The sequence below is a fragment of the Podarcis muralis genome, chromosome 4, assembly GCF_964188315.1.
Source record: "Podarcis muralis chromosome 4, rPodMur119.hap1.1, whole genome shotgun sequence".
Taxonomy (NCBI): Eukaryota; Metazoa; Chordata; class Lepidosauria; order Squamata; family Lacertidae; genus Podarcis; species Podarcis muralis.
Genome location: NC_135658.1, coordinates 96,250,252 through 96,266,474, shown reverse-complemented (window position 1 = coordinate 96,266,474; position 16,223 = coordinate 96,250,252). Strand labels below are relative to the sequence as shown.

The 16,223-nt window shown below is 40.9% G+C and overlaps 1 protein-coding gene across 19 annotated transcripts in view; it reads right to left on the bottom strand.

Annotated features, from left to right (window-relative positions):
* Positions 1-16,223, bottom strand: part of MYCBP2 (MYC binding protein 2) — a 140,974-nt gene that overhangs the window by 38,909 nt on the left and 85,842 nt on the right. For 14 of the 19 annotated variants that reach the window (XM_077927743.1, XM_077927733.1, XM_077927735.1 and 11 more), the window contains 5 exons: positions 13,402-13,476; positions 12,242-12,466; positions 11,261-11,393; positions 9,928-10,053; positions 1,995-2,156 (listed from right to left, as the gene is read on the bottom strand). In XM_077927743.1, the coding sequence (XP_077783869.1) occupies positions 1,995-2,156; positions 9,928-10,053; positions 11,261-11,393; positions 12,242-12,466; positions 13,402-13,476 (721 nt within the window). The remainder of the gene's footprint in view (positions 1-1,994; positions 2,157-9,927; positions 10,054-11,260; positions 11,394-12,241; positions 12,467-13,401; positions 13,477-16,223) is intronic. The other 5 variants (XM_077927746.1, XM_077927748.1, XM_077927738.1 and 2 more) reach the window with 4 other exon arrangements.

The window sequence follows — 16,223 nt, the reverse complement described above, 5'->3', positions numbered from 1 at the left end:
AGGCAACAGTAATATTTAAGAGCAAGAGAACCTTGGGTAGAGGGTCTTAGCGCCATGAATAAATCCCAATGGCAAGTGCAATACTGATAGTCTTGCCTCATATAGATAAACTGCAGGATCTTGTATGCCAATGTGATAGAGAAGAACGTATTTATGAGAGGAAATTATCTCACTTGGGTGATTGCACAATGGATGCTAGAATCTCCCATATGAAAAGAGTAGTGTGGAATGAAGCAGGTGAGGTGCTTGTGATAAAACAGCTTCCTTGCCTTGCTACTCATCTTACCTCCAAATATAACTACCAAGCATAGGCCTTGGTAGTCATAAGATGGACTCCAGAATGTGCTAGCCATTTTCTCTACATCATATGAAGTAATGCCTCCTAGTGGAGGCTTCCTTCCCCTTCTACAGAAAAATCAGAAGAACCTGAGTGCTAGATACCTCACCACCACCACCACCTCACGCATTTGGATGAAGTCAAGGAGGAATCAACCCTCTTTGTGGCTTCTCTCCCTCTCATAGTCACTTTCTGAAAATGATTCCGAGTCCTGAAGTTCTTCTCCATGCTGTTGTGCTGGATGGGCTCTCCAAAGTTCTTAAATAGTGAATGAATGAATACAGGGCCATTCTGAAAAGGGTCTAGGCCCACTGTGTGTTGGAAGGTCTTGATAACCAGAGAACAACGGAAAAGGAGGCTGCATCTGGATCACTCTACAAAGCAGATAATTCAATGGTACCAATTTCTACAGATTCTTGGCCTCTGTAAGCTTGGCATCTATGATACCTTCAGATACCTCAAGATCAACTATAGATGCAGGTGCATGAAGAGAGGAAGAATGCTCACAAATCTATGTTGGCATTTTAAAAGTAATCTTATAATACCCAAGGTCTAGATCAAAGGGCAAGCTGAAGAGAGGCCTTCGGTTCTAAGGTGTTTCTTACTCTGATTCACAAGTCGGTTTCTTCTGGTGCGCCCAATTGATGGGAATAAGATATCAACTGGCACAACCACTTTTCAAGAGCAGACAAATAGTTCTTTGAAAACAAGCATAAACTAAAGCCTAAACTAAAGCAGCAGATTATTGTTCTTCTTTAGCTACAAAGAAAAATTAACTGGAAACAGCAGCTGGGGCATTATATGAACCCACAAGATTTGATTCGAACCAATGGCTTCACGTTACAAGAGATCCCAACTAAACATCAGGAAGAACTTTCTGACAGTAAGATCTGTTCGGCAGTAGAACAGTCTCGGGAGGTTGTGGACTCTCCTTCCTTGGAAGTTTTTAAGCAGAAGTTGGATGGCCATCTGTCATGGATGTTTTAGCTGAGATTCCTGCATTGCATGGGGCTGGACTAGATGACCCTTGGGGTCCCTTCCAACTCTACAATTCTAAGATATGTCTACTGAAACAACTTGATGTTAGCTAAATGAGCTGTGACACCAGAACTATATTACTACTACTATGTGATACTACAACCATCTTCAACTTAATGGAAAAAAATAATGGTCTTATCTTCCAGAATTGTTAGTGGTGAAACTTCTCAGCACGTCATTTATGAAGGGTGGGACCTTCAGTGATCATCATAAGCTTTACCATTAATACTAAAATTTATGACAAGGCCCTGATATAGAAATGAATGGATTTAACTGCATAAGGCTTGTGTGCTCAAGGAGTACCAAGAGATATTTTAAAGTGTTACTGCAAGAGTATTTGAAACCCTGTAATTTAATTAAAATCCCAAAGGATTGGGTTAAAAAAATATGTATAAATATATTTTTCAACACTACAGAAAATATGCAGTAGTCTCTAATTACTATGGGAAGGCTGATGTTTGCTTCAAAGTCATGGAAAGCCAAAATAAAACAGGGGTCGGGAGACTCAGAAGGTGCATTGATGGATGATCAATAGCTGGAAAGCAACTAAGATTGTTATGCAAGCAATGGTAAAGCTTCAGAAATGGGCTGATGAGGCAGGAAAGGCTGACAGACTTACTCTGAAGCTGTGGCTGAGGTTGCTGGAAGGAAAGGGATTGTCCAAACACAAATGGGCTGTGGACTAGGGAAGAGGGAGGTTTTGCAGCTTGATCAAAGATGGAAGGAGCTGGGAGACTAGGCCGTGACTGAATGGAATTCAGTATGGCACTCAGTTGGTCACCTGTAGTAGGCAAAACAGTCAAAACTACAACCTGTTATTTTCCAAAAAGTGCTGAATGAAGTCTCTTTGAAAGTTCAGTACTGATAAAGCCTGCACTTGTCTGTGATCTTGTAGCTAGGTATTACTCTGGAACAAGACACAGAAATTACCAAGCCATGTGTGGCAGAACCATGGAGTGTTCAACCCAATATTTTTGCAAGGGGTAGGAATAGTTGCACAAGTGATTCAGAAAACATTTTCCTCCAGTGTTCTGATCTGCTTGTTTTGAAAATTAAAGCAAAATTAATGATGACATAAACTCTCAGATGGCTGGACTGGGAACAAGAGAGTTTATAATTGGGAATAAGGTACCAGCAAATTTTTTTTAAAAAAATTGCTAAAACTCTTGACTCACAGGCAGCCTGCCTTCAAGGAAACAAGCTTTAAGGGCAAGGACTGCATGTGATCATTATGTATATTTTGTAATAAAGCACCACAGCTAGACAGTAAGTTCAACTAGGATTTTTTAAAGCAGTATTAGTTTTCAAATGATGTTCATGCCTTATTTCTCATGAAATTGTACTTAAACATGCCATTTGTTATTACATGCACCAATGTTTAAGTGCACAGCACCGTGAAAGTAAATTGCAGTGTCTTTAAATACATAATACATTGGTCCTTAACTAAATGGGATTTTTAAAAAATCTGCTTTGTTTTACTAATGTCAACAAAAACTAATTTTTTTGTAGAAAGATCTAGGCATAATCATTGAGTCTGAATACAGTGGTACCTCTGGTTATGAACTTAATTCGTTCCAGAGGTCCGTTCTTAACCTGAGGTACCACTTTAGCTAATGGGGCGTCCTGCCGCCGCCGTGTGATTTCTGTTCTCATCCTGGGGCAAAGTTCTTAACCTGAGATACTAATTCTGGGTTAGTGGAGTCTGTAACCTGAAGTGTTTGTAACCTGAGATGTTTGTAACCCGAGGTACTCCTGTATTTGAAAAAGACTTTTTAAATTTAACATTCATTTCAGTTCTTGGAAGTAGCCATAGGGCAGTCTTTGCTTTCCCAGAAATGAATCTCTTTCACTGGGTGACTTAAACTTTCTGGTTTGGCAGAGGCTTGGGAATATAAATGGTTCTACTCCTGTGTTTCTTTTTGATTTGCACTTAATTTGTTCCATGCTGGGCAATATTAAACTGTTTTAATGACCACCTGTCTTTTTTATTTTGTGTTTGTAGTAATTTTATGATTAACCTATTGTTAATTGCTGTGTCAAGCTGCTTTTTTTAAAGGAGAGATGAGACACAAATGCTGTAAATAAATAACATCCCTCTTGACAGAAGACAGGGCCAGTTCTGACTTCATTGGTAGTAGGGCATCTGAGCTTGGCAAAGACAGCACCCCTTGGTCCTTAGTACAATACAACAAAGTGGGTAACCACAGCAACCTGGAAGAACAATAGAATAACAGTGGAGTAGAATGGAACTTTGGGCACTTATTGTAAATGGTCTTTCCTGGCAGCAAAGTGAGCCAGCCACTAACAGAATAAAGCATGCCCTATTTTCCCAAGGCAGGGAACTTGTGTCTTTGATTTGCATAGGCTTCCCCCTTCCCCTTTAGTTTTCATTCATTACTAAGCTCTTTCAGACTTGTTTTCCACGAATCGGAGACATTATCTCTCCACCTGCCTACCTACAGAGGAAGAGGGAACCTTTTAGAGGATGATGGAGAAGTTGGTTGTGAAAATGTGATTCATATGACTAGCAAAGCTTATGGTGAGTGGGTTGCCTATGGGGTGTGGTTGTAACACGCTTGCTTGTCTGCTAAAGAAAGCCCACTTGCAGTGAGCGCCCAATGGTCCATTCTCAAGCACAGCATGATCCAGACACTTACAGGACACACCAGAGCTGTATCTGCCTAGAGTAGGGGCCATTCATGACGGTGGTAACACATTTTGCAACTCGCCTGCCAAAAGCTGCCTCTGCCGAGGCATGGAAATCCAGCTTGCAATAGCTAATAAATAAACTGAGTGCTCTGCAAATGGCTCTCTGTGCAAATTTCTGTGATGCTTTTGTTGGAAGAGAGCTTGGCGAACATAGCCATGGCTCTTAGGGAGTGTGTGTTCCAGCGGGTGCAGAATGCCATGGCGAGACTCCTTAAGGGGTCCTTGCCACGGGATCACATTCACCCATTGCTATACCAGCTGCACTGGCTCCCGGTGGAGTACAGGATCAGGTTTAAGGTGCTGGTTTTAACCTTTAAAGCCCTATATGGCCTAGGACCCTCGTACCTACGGGACCGCCTCTCCTGGTATGTCCCACGGAGGACCTTACGGTCTTCAAACAAAAACACCTTGGAGGTCCCGGGCCACAGAGGGGTTAGGCTGGCCTCAACCAGAGCCAGGGCTTTTTCGGCTGTGGCTCCGATCTGGTGGAATGCTCTGTCACAAGAGACTAGGGCCATGCGGGACTTGACATCTTTCCACAGGGCCTGCAAGACAGAGCTGTTCCACCAGGCCTTTGGCCAAGGTACAGCCTGACCCCCTCCTTTGGTAATTCTTCACAGAACTCTAGCCCAATGGTTGCCATCAATTTGATTTGAACTGATTTTATAATGAATTGATTTTAGAATGCTGTATTATTTTACTGTTGTTAGCCGCTCTGAGCCCGGCTTCAGCTGAGGAGAGCAAGATATAAATAAAATTATTATTATTAATTATTATTATTATTATTATTATTATTAAGTGCTGTGACTTGTAGGTCAACGTACTACATGCTTTGATCCAACATGCTACTGTGCGAGCCGCAGCCTTTCTCCTCATGGGGGTGGGATAAAATGAAGCAAATGGGCTGTGTGTTTAATACAATCATTTTGACAGAAAGATTCTGCTTTCTTCTTTAAGATTTTGCTAAATATTATGCCTGCTGTCCCCGTCCCCCCACCCCCCAACTGGGATGCTAAGCTGGTTTCTTCCTCATGGTCTAAATCTTCTAGCCAGCTAAGACTGGGAGTTGTGGGGCAAGATTGAATGGCCTCTAAGGTGGCAGGCTGTATCACAGGGTTCACGTGCTTCACGGACGAAGCTTTCTGAGTGATGTTGGAAACGCCTGACTTATATTTCCCTTTGTTTTTCTTGCTGGTCATTGACCGTATTAAAGATATTATAATATTTCCCTTTGTACCCTTTTTGCAGACTTGCGGTGCTCTGGTTGACAGAGCTGGTTGGTTGCCTTTGTTCCTGTCTGTCAGGGCCATTGCAACAGAAAGAATGGGCCAGGTAAGGACATGGGGAATAAACAATGGAAATATTTGCCTTTTCTTTAACTGGGAGGAAAACAGAAGGATGAATGGAAACAAGAAATACTAAGAGAAGGCAGGCAGGCAGGCAGAAAACCTAAGCACATTGCAGAATGAAGCAGGTTAGGAGAACATCTCTGCAAAGGGCGAAGGCAGGAAGTAAAAGTGAAGAGGAAGACAGAAGGAGGAAGCCTAGGAAAATTAAAATCACAGCTTTCCCATTCATGCCTTGGGCAGTGAGCTGATGGGTGCTCTAAATCACCCGCATCTATCTGCTTTTCCCTACCATACGTATTACTACTCCTGTCCAACAGGGAGGATGGGAAGAAGAGCAGTTTTTCGGCATGAAGCACCTCAAGGCTGCTGACTTCTTCCCTGCCTGTGGAAGAACAACTTACTACTACTTGCCTTGTTTTCCTTCTATTAATAATGTACCATATTTCCCAGGTGCTTGATCAAGATTAAGGGGAGAGGAGAATGAAGGCAAAGGAAGCAGACTGGAGCTCTGACCAGAAAGCAGAGGACAGAACAAACTACAGACGTTTAGCCAATCTTGTGCTGCTATCTGGAAGTGAAAAAATGCCCTTCAGCCACCTATAGAAGAATGCCTCTTTTCCTCTCTTCAGATTCAGTGAGGATTTCAGCTTATTGAAACTTACAACCTTTAACAAAGTGTCTGAAAAATGCTATAAAGAAGCTTTTCCAATGTGGTGCCCTTCAAATGTTTTGGAGTACAATTCCCATTAGCCCTAGCCAACATGGTAAACCAGTGGTTCAAAATGTGGGGTGACCCCTAATAAGCAAAGGGTTTTAGGTATCCTTAAAAAAAGACCGTAAAATCTGTGAATTAACCACAAATTGCCTATCCCCAGACAGTAGGAAAAACTTGTCTCCATTGCTCCACTACAACTGAATTTAAAAAGGCAACTGTGTTCCTAATTAGCAAGTGTTCTATATGCAGAATGCTTTTTATATTCAAACATGCCATTTCTTACTTTTAATCTGATATAGTACATCTTAGCAAAACCTGCCATCATATGGTTCTGTTAACTGAGGAATCTTGCACCTTCAAGACATAGGTGAAGGCTTAGTCAGGGCTTGATAAAGTATTGGTGAAGACTGAGTAGAAAACAGCTGGAATTTTGTAATGTTGATAATAGTAATTATTATTATTATTATTATTATTATTTACTGTTTAGTCCTCCTGTACCCAAGTTTCACCCCTGTCTTAAAGAGATTAATTAGTTAAATACAGTACTTATTTGGAGTGAGGTTTTTATTCTTGCTGATTACCCAATAGGAACAACCAACTTTTGAATTTTTTAGGATTCTACCGTACATCTGTTTCTTCCCACTCCAAAATGTAGCCACACAGCTTCCCGCAGAAAAAGAACAAACGAACAAAAACCCACACAGGCTGCATTTTGCACCAAATAGGACTGGGTGATGTATAGATACATGGTCCAGGACTAGTATGAGGGACAGACTGTGATGGCGGCTTCACTAGGCAGTATATCATGAGTGAAACCACCACCGCACTTGACTCCCTCCAGCTGGTGCTGGTACCAGAGGGACCCAGGAGCAGCGGTGGTTTCACCAGCGATATACCGCCAAATGAAGCTGCCATCCCACTCTGCCCTCATACCAGCAGAGAGAGAAACCAGCTGCATTGGAAAGGCACCGATACAGCTTGTTCCTCCCTCCGCTTCTTCAAACTGCTGAGGAGCACATGGCTGCCCTTGCCTCAGCCAACCAGTTTTACAGAGCGTATGCCCTGCCAACGGCTCACACAAGCAAGTGGCGGTGTGGGGGCTCCATAAAACTGCTCCACTGAGGGGTAAGCAGTTGCCATTCCCCTCAGTAGAGCAGTTAACAGAGCCTTCAGGGGCCTGCTGCTGGCTTGTGTAAGCTGGTGGCTGGTTGGGGGCTCTGTTAAAGTGCTCCCATCCACCCACCCCCAAGCTGTGCAATTAACAACATAAGTGAGTCCCTGGCAGGGGATAGTGCTGCAGATCCCCTGGGCTTGTCCCAGGGGTCCGCAGGGGTCCCCTAATTGGGAACCATTGTGGTAAATTGTTGAGGATGATTACATTTGTAGACCAAACACTTGGAGGGCACCAAGTTGGAGAGGGCTACTTTAGACCATAAGGTAAAGGTAAAGGGACCCCTGACCATTAGGTCCAGTCGTGACCGACACTGGGGTTGCGGCGCTCATCTCGCTTTATTGGCCGAGGGAGCCGGTGTACAGCTTCCAGGTCATGTGGCCAGCATGACTAAGCTGCTTCTGGCGAACCAGAGCAGCGCACGGAAACGCCAGTAACCTTCCCGCTGGAGTGGTACCTATTTATCTACTTGCACTTTGACGTGCTTTTGAACTGCTAGGTTGGCAGGAGCTGGGACCGAGCAACAGGAGCTCACCTTGTGGCGGGGATTCAAACTGCCGACCTTCTGACCGGCAAGTCCTAGGCTCTGTGGTTTAACCCACAGCGCCACCCGCGTCCCTATGCTTTTGATAGATGCTTTAGACCATAAAGCATCTATCAAAATCGTTTCTGAAAGCCTGAATTCTCATGTGTGATCTAACAATACAACTTCCTAGGTCCCATCATCTTACTGTAGTAAGGAATTAGTTCAGTGATTTTGGGTCTTTCCGCAACAAGGCTGACAGAAAACAGGTTAGAAATAGGTTGCAACCAAATCAGCAAAACTCAGGAAAAACATGAAAGCAGCAAATCTGTCATGAGACCAAATGAGACAAAGCACTTTAATGCTCCTGAAGTTATGTCTCTGCAAGTTGCTTTTTGTCAGCTACGTCGTGATATGATTATAATGATATGCGTTTGTAGGTGCTTCACCCAGGGAAAAATTCATAGAAACTTTCCTGTAGTGTTCCTTGTGATGTATCGGCAGAGATGACTGCAAGGCACTAGCTCAAATGCTCTAACTAATATGCTGCTCCAATTATTTTTAGGTAAATTTACTTGCATGGAGACCTAAGGGTATGCCAGCTGAAAGGGTGCACTGCTCTTTGCATTGAACTACTGCAAATACACAAGGAGAATGAGACAAGAAGAAGACATCAAAACAGTAAGGCATGCAACAATAATCAGACTGCAATCCAAACACGCTATAGGTTAATTCAGCAAAACGTAAAAAGGGGTTTCCAGGAAAAATGGATTAATGAATACATGACATTTATTCATATCGCAACCAACAAAAATGAACACAAACTGTGTGTGTTTTTTAATAGAAAGAAACTTATGTTCAAGGAAGTCCATGGTTCACGACTTCTCCTCAAGAATGCAACACTGAACTTGAAGCAACACCTGGATAACATAATGTTCACTTGAGGATAACTATTACACTTAAAATGTAGGGAATGATCCAGTCAATGTTAAGCACATCTTTCCCACTGGAATAAAATTAAAATTTATAGGTGCTCACGTTTTGCTGGACCATGCATTATTCTCAGAAAAGAAAATTCCAAGCTGAAACTTTTGCTCTTCTATGGGCATGTCTATTTTAAAACATTTCTTAATTTTAAAATTCTATGTTCTAAAGTTGTATACTGCTCTCTTTTACACTAGATGTACTAGTCTGACCTCATTTATCTGCTGTAGGAATACTAAAACGACACAAGAAATATCCATATCAAGAGCTACTAACATAGAAAAGTTTGGGGTTGCAATACATTTCTACAAGCACATTCTACAATTGCCACAATGATTTCCATGGCAATTATACGTGTATAGATACTGGTAAGCACTCAGCTTTTCACTAGTGGGGTACTTTTCACATTACACTTAAATGCTTAATTTAAAGTTGCTAAACTAGCAAATCAAAAACAATTTAATATATAGTGTTACAGTACTGTATAGAATTTTGATTTAGAACCTAACTATACAACTTTCATGTCAGTACAAGGACTCAATCTGATTCCAAGTGCTGGTACATCAGACACCACTGGTTTTCCTGTTCAGGTTTTTGTGCAGTGTTTTCTGGAATACGGAGGGTCTGTCAACGAAAAGCTTTACTTTTTACAGGGAAAACTACAGTTGTGACATGGAATGCGACACCGATTAAACTGTAAAAGTCAATCAATACTGTGGTTTCTTCAAAAGTATTTGCTCTGAGCAGAATGCTTCGAGTGTGGTGCTAATTTTATAGAAGCAAGCATTTTTAATGCATGTTCACGATCTCCAAACAGTTCATCAAAACTAGCAGTTTTTACTACAACGTACAATTATTATAACTCAAGCCCATCTTGTTCAACAAAGGCTCAGTTTATTATTATTTCGATCCTGATCCTACAACAAATAAGCAGTGCCGGTTTTATAACTCTGAGCCATATAGTATAATTAAAGTCTCATATAAATGAAGAATTCCTGCACTGATGAATTGCCTCCCAGTTTTTTTAAGTAAATATACTGGAGCTACAAATACAATGGAAAGCACGCTCAATAGAAAGAAAATAATTAGTAGAAAATTTACCTTTGTTATTTCCAAGGCCATAATCAAATCCTTGTCCATTACTGCATGCTGTCCCCTTATTGAAAGTTTGCAGTGAGAAAGGACTTGGTGGGGGAGTCTGACCATTCTGATCTATAAAAGCTTGTTCTGTAATTGCAAGAAACAAAACAAACACAAAAATGCTTCAGAATGTAATTTATGTCTCTATAGTGGGAATGAAGGTCAAAATATATGTACACAGGAATGAAGGTTTCAATTAATAAATCACTAACTAAAAGGTAAAGTTACCCCTGCCCGTACGGGCCAGTCTTGACAGACTCTAGGGTTGTGCGCCCATCTCACTCAAGAGGCCGGGGGCCAGCGCTGTCCGGAGACACTTCCGGGTCACGTGGCCAGCGTGACATTGCTGCTCTGGCGAGCCAGAGCCGCACACGGAAACGCCGTTCACCTTCCCGCTAGTAAGCGGTCCCTATTTATCTACTTGCACCCGGGGGTGCTTTCGAACTGCTAGGTTGGCAGGCGCTGGGACCGAACAACGGGAGCGCACCCCGCCGCGGGGATTCGAACTGCCGACCTTTCGATCGACAAGCCCTAGGCGCTGAGGCTTTTACCCACAGCGCCACCCGCGTCCCTAATCACTAACTAGAGAAATAATAACATGTCGTCTCTAAATTAAGATTAGACTATAGGCCACCTCCCCTGAGTGTCCATGTGCAGAAAGGGGCAGCAGGGTCCCTCATCCAATATCCGTGTGTTGGGTGTGCACATCTGCGAAAGGGAATCCTATGGGCATCTGCTGATAGTGGAGCTGGAACCCTGTGTGATCAGGGTTCCAACTCTACAGACACAGGTTTCCCCTTCTCAGACATCTGTGCCCACTGCTTAGATGCCAAAGCCACCCCCATTGTGTGGGGTCAGGAGTGTAATCCTGTTTGGCCTTGTCTATGAGTGGCCACCCCCTTCCTTACAATTAATGCATGAAAAGGGCTTCCATGGTCCTAAGCCCAATTTCACTCCAATAAACTGTTAGAAGTCATTCCATGATAAACGTACATCGCTTTCGACTACCTTAGTAAAACATTTTGCCTTCTAAATTGTTCACAATGTTTAGGATTTCTTTTCAAATATTTTAAACACTGTTCTGACTCTTTAACTTGGGAAGATTCACCTGATCAGCTCAAACTAGCACAAGAATATGGCCACATACCTCTGTTAAATGAAGAACTTTGGGTACCAGTGCACTCCTCTGTTCTTTCTGGGGTTTTTATGCTAAATTTTTAGATTATTTACATCTCTGCTTTTTATTGTTTGTGTGCTTAGTTTCTATCTTTTTGTAAAAATGAAGGAGACTTGCCATCTTCATGCCGGAGGTACTGGTTTCCACCTCTGTCTCTAGCTAAGGACCACGCATCACCTTCATCACTTTCACAGAACTCTACCATGCTGTTCTTATCCATCTGCACCCATGTCCCTTCAGAATTAGTCACCTGGTACATACACACACACACACACATAGAGAGAGAGGCACATTTAATTTACATTTCAAATTATCCACCAATGAGATGCAGCAAAATGTTTCCATATGTGAAAAAGAGGCTCTTTTCTGTCATGGAAAGGCAACAGACATTCTTCAAGTTAAGTGCAGAAGAATAAGGAAGAATAAAAAGCATTTGTATTCACAGAAGGTTTAAGATGATTAGTATCTTCAGTGTGTTAAGACTGGATTATATTCAGAAGAAAAGAATAAACAGATCACCAAACAAGCGTCCGGATACACATAGATCCCCGATAGAATGCAAGGGTTGAATTTTTATTTATTTATTTGACACATGAAGCAGAGAAAGCTTGGCATTGACACCAGGTATTTAATATTCACAAAGTTGCTATCATGTCCTGTGTGCTGTTTGAGAAAAAATCATAGCATGACACACTACATCCTCAAGCCCCTTGCAATAGGAGAGCACCAAAGCACGATCAACCGCATGCAACAGTTGAATGAATACCAAGAAATAAGATAAGTGAGTTCTATTGTATCCCCAAAAATAATTCATTGGTAAACTCTGAAATATGCATTAAACATAGTCCTTTGATAAACCCACATTTTAAGCAAGCGTACAAGAAAAATCAAGTTCAATCAATGCCCGATGATGAAATATATGACAAAGGCAAAAGTGGTTTGCATCAGTTTACACCATAAACAACCTTTAGGAAGTTAACATTTAGCAACCAAGGGTGGAAAAGCAAACCTTGCGTAGGATAGCTGCTTTTCTTACGATTGCTACTATTATAAACCAGTATCTATGAAGATAAGAACTGAAGCTACAAGGATCCATACCTCGCCCACTGCCTTGACTTTGTTTCCCAGAACTAACATTCCAATGGGGATACCTCTAAGGTTGGGACAGCTTCTGACGTTGTGACCTGAGGGGCCAGTCTTCACTACCTTATATACTCCAGGCCCACCACGAATGAACGGCATATCTGGTTCCTGCATTACCGCTTCCTGAGGGCAGTGTGAGTTTAGGTCTTTGAAAAAGTCATCTGTGTTAGATCTAGACTCCTGAAAATTTTAGAACAAAAAACCAAAAAAAAAAAAAAAATCCTGTTAATAATGCCTTTGTACTTTTCAACTAAGCCCACCTCTTTGTTAGACCTGAAATAACTACGCTCTCATCCTAAAACACTTAACAGAGCACGTGTTAAGCTATAAGTTTCCATATAAGACAAGAACGGAACTTGCAGTACTCTCTATATTACTACTGAACACGAAGAATAAACGATATGAGTACATATATAAAAATAAAAGGCACACATTTGCAACATGAACATTTGGAGCGATTCTTCAACCATGGTTAAGAAAGATGATACAAACACAGGACTAACACACAAGACTATGGCCAAGTAAAAGTATTCATGCAGGAGAGTGCAAGAAAGAAGGGGGGATAGAGGGTATTTATGCAACTGTTGGAGACATTCAATACCAAGCTATACAGCATCACATATGAGCCTTCTTCTGCAGAATGTAAATTGATATCACCAGCTAAATATGGAGACCTAAATGAATTAAGGCTGCATATTCTCTGCATTTTGGCGAAGAAAGGTGTTATTCAGAAGTTTGTTAACCAATTCTTCCAGGAGAACAGTAATGGTAGGCAAGCTTGCCAAAGAATAGCTTGCCGGTCACTACCAGCTTTCTGCTGCTGTGCGCAGCTACAAGAAAGTGTGGCATGTGTTCTAGAGAGGTGCCCTCAATTCCTGCAGATCAATGGTGGGATCTAACAGGATTGGTAAGTACCAACGCATGCTGAGCATGAGCACTAGAACACGTCAGAGTCTCCAGCAGTGCGAAGCAATTGCTCAGCAGATGCCAATGTGGAAATAGTATCCTTGAAAGCCTGAAAACCACCAATTTGAATGTTCAGATGGCTCATACTCCACAATGCCCACAATACTTGTACACAAGAGACTGAGATCCTGGCAGTTAAGAAAACTCACCTGAGGGGGGAAAGGTTTGGAAGTCCATGAAAACAAGTCCAAATCCCTGACTCCTTGGCTAGCATTAAAGATATTCTATGTAAAGTTTAAGATAGACACATATCAACAGAGAACTGGAGCATTAAGACAGCAGCAGAAGAAATTAAGAGACGAATAGAACATTTGCTTAATTTTTCCCCCCTGCATCCTTGCAAACAACAATCATTTCTTTTCACAAAAAGGTACTCTTAAAATGAAGCCAGCTGAGCCCACGGTTCACCAGGGGGGAAACAATCTGTTGGAGACAAAACAGCTTACACTGACAGTTCTAAATGATGTAGTGTGTCATGCCATTCACTGAATAGAAAGATTCTTTTATAGAGAGCTTAACACGTTTTGTGCAAGGCAATTCCCATTCTCCTGTCTGAATGAGAATACAAGTCCTATCAAAAGCCAGATTTGTTTTATGAAAGACAGTCTGCCACTTTGTGAAGATTTGTTTTCTTTTTCTGGAGGGGAAATGGGGAGGCGGAACGAGGAAAAAGATTGAGTGTGGACACTCAGCCACCTATTTGCAACTGGAAAGGTTTAAAACGTAGCTATCAGTACTCAGAAAACTTTGGAAAGCACCCAAATGCCAAGTGTCCAAAACCATAGTAACAAAATACACCAATATGTGAAACACAGAGTACTCTAAAAAAAATTATTTTAAAAAAGAAATAAAATTAATGTATTTTCCACATTAAGACGGATAAGGGATGCACACATAAATATGTTGATCTTGGTACCTTGCGGTGGGTCTTTGTACTAGTCTAATATATTTGGAAGAAAGGCTGTTATTTAGATCAGCCATTTCCCCATTTATTTTTGAAGACTGACATTAAGCAGATGGGAAAACGTACCAAACACTTTAACAAGCTTTTAAAAATACATTAAAAAAAAACCCACACAAAATGAGTAACACATAAAATAAGGAATTTGGAAGTTTTACTCAATCTTCATTTAGTTAAAACTGGGGTCATGTTCAGGTCATACATCATTTCTCTCTAAATACATGTTCTTTTAAGGAAAAGTGGCCAGATTAGTTTGCAAAAAAAAGGGGGGGAATTGTCCAGAACATCCATTTTGGATGAGATCCTTGTAGCCATGCATAATATTCCATGCAGGCACTGAGGTCTTACACCCCACCCCACCCCCCCAAAAAATGCTCTTGAAGTTCAGGGGACCCTTCAGAGCAGAACTGAAAAGGTACAAAGAGTTAGTTGAAACTGAAAATAAAAAAATGGGAAATCCCTCTCCCCTGCCCACCAGAAGCATTTTCCACTCACAAGTGGGGCTGTTTTGATCTTGTAAATAAATCCAGTACTTACACAAATAAGGTGGCTGATGACCTTTTTGTTCAAATGGGTCAATGAAATATATCAATTTTGTACACATCTAAAAATACAACATTTGTTGGAGTAAGTTGTGCAAATTTTAGATGAGATTTAATCAAAAAAATGGAACAAAAGGTTATACAGCAGACTTTCCACACATAAAACAACATCAAAATATTGCCCCAAAATAGTGCTCTTTGAAACATACACTTTTATTATTGTTGTGATATATGAATTATGCGAAAAAGCAATGAAAATGAAATTAGGAAGTCAGAAGCAAGTGGTGACTGCGATGAGTATTTAAAATGAATGCATTTATTTGTGTAAGCGTTAGGATTCCATGTTTTTCTAACATATAATCTTCTCCGTCACTTTTAAAGAATGTGCATGCATCAATCACAATAGAAAACTTCCAGTATGGAACTGTCATTCCTACTCATTCAATGTTAGTATTTGCCAGACACTTTTAAGTTGTCAGTATACATTCTTTACAAACCCAATCTGCAAAGAAGTGCTCCTAGCCTTCAATTTCTCACCAATATTTTATGTTGTTAAGTCTAAAAGATAAACCTTTCAACAATAATGTTTGCCTTCAACACAGCATCAATAAACTACAGCACATTGCTTTTATCTCAGAATTTGCATAGTGCAACCTTGTTTTTAGAACAGCTTTCCTCTGAAGAGATCTAGATATCTTCCATTTCTATGTGCCACTAAAGTTTTTTTTTTGTACAGAAATCAAGATACCTAGGAATGATACAGACTTGTACAACTCTTAAGTAAATAATAGTTTAAGTACTGCATTTGAAGTCTTGTTTTTCAACATTTCATATTTGCCCTGTTTTTGTAACATAACATGGGTAAATGGCTTACTTGCAATTTAGTATTTTCTGCCCGACGATTGGGACTGCTAAGGAAAGATCTCAAATCAATAAAAGTCTTAGATGCTCTCTTTCCCCTTCCCACCTTTTCAAGGATAAAAATCTATATCACATTTAATGGCACATATTATGTCCCTGACCAGCATTTATTGGAGTGTTATGGGTGCAAGTCGCAGGGAGGATTGTGAGAGTTACCACATGCACATCCAAAACTCTTACCAGGTTGATACAGTACTTCTCCCTAGTAACTGAAGTCTTAATAGACCCAATGTCAAACATTTGTACAATTTTTTTTATTTAAAAAAAACAACTTCAGGAATAATGTTTAGTTGAGATTTTCAAGTAAGTCATGGAATACAGCCTATCAAGGAAGCTAGTTAAAGAAGGAAACTGTTAAGGAAGCTCTCTGGACTGTCATTCTTTTAAGAAGAGAGATAAAATAAAAGAAAGAAGTCATACTGAAATTCCCAGCTATTAGCATTTTAGATTTGCAAAGTATGGTATAAAAGGAGCACTTAAGCTAGAGTTTTCTTCCTAGCCACTACTCCCCCAAAGCAATGAAGAGAAGATGACCAGCATAGCCATG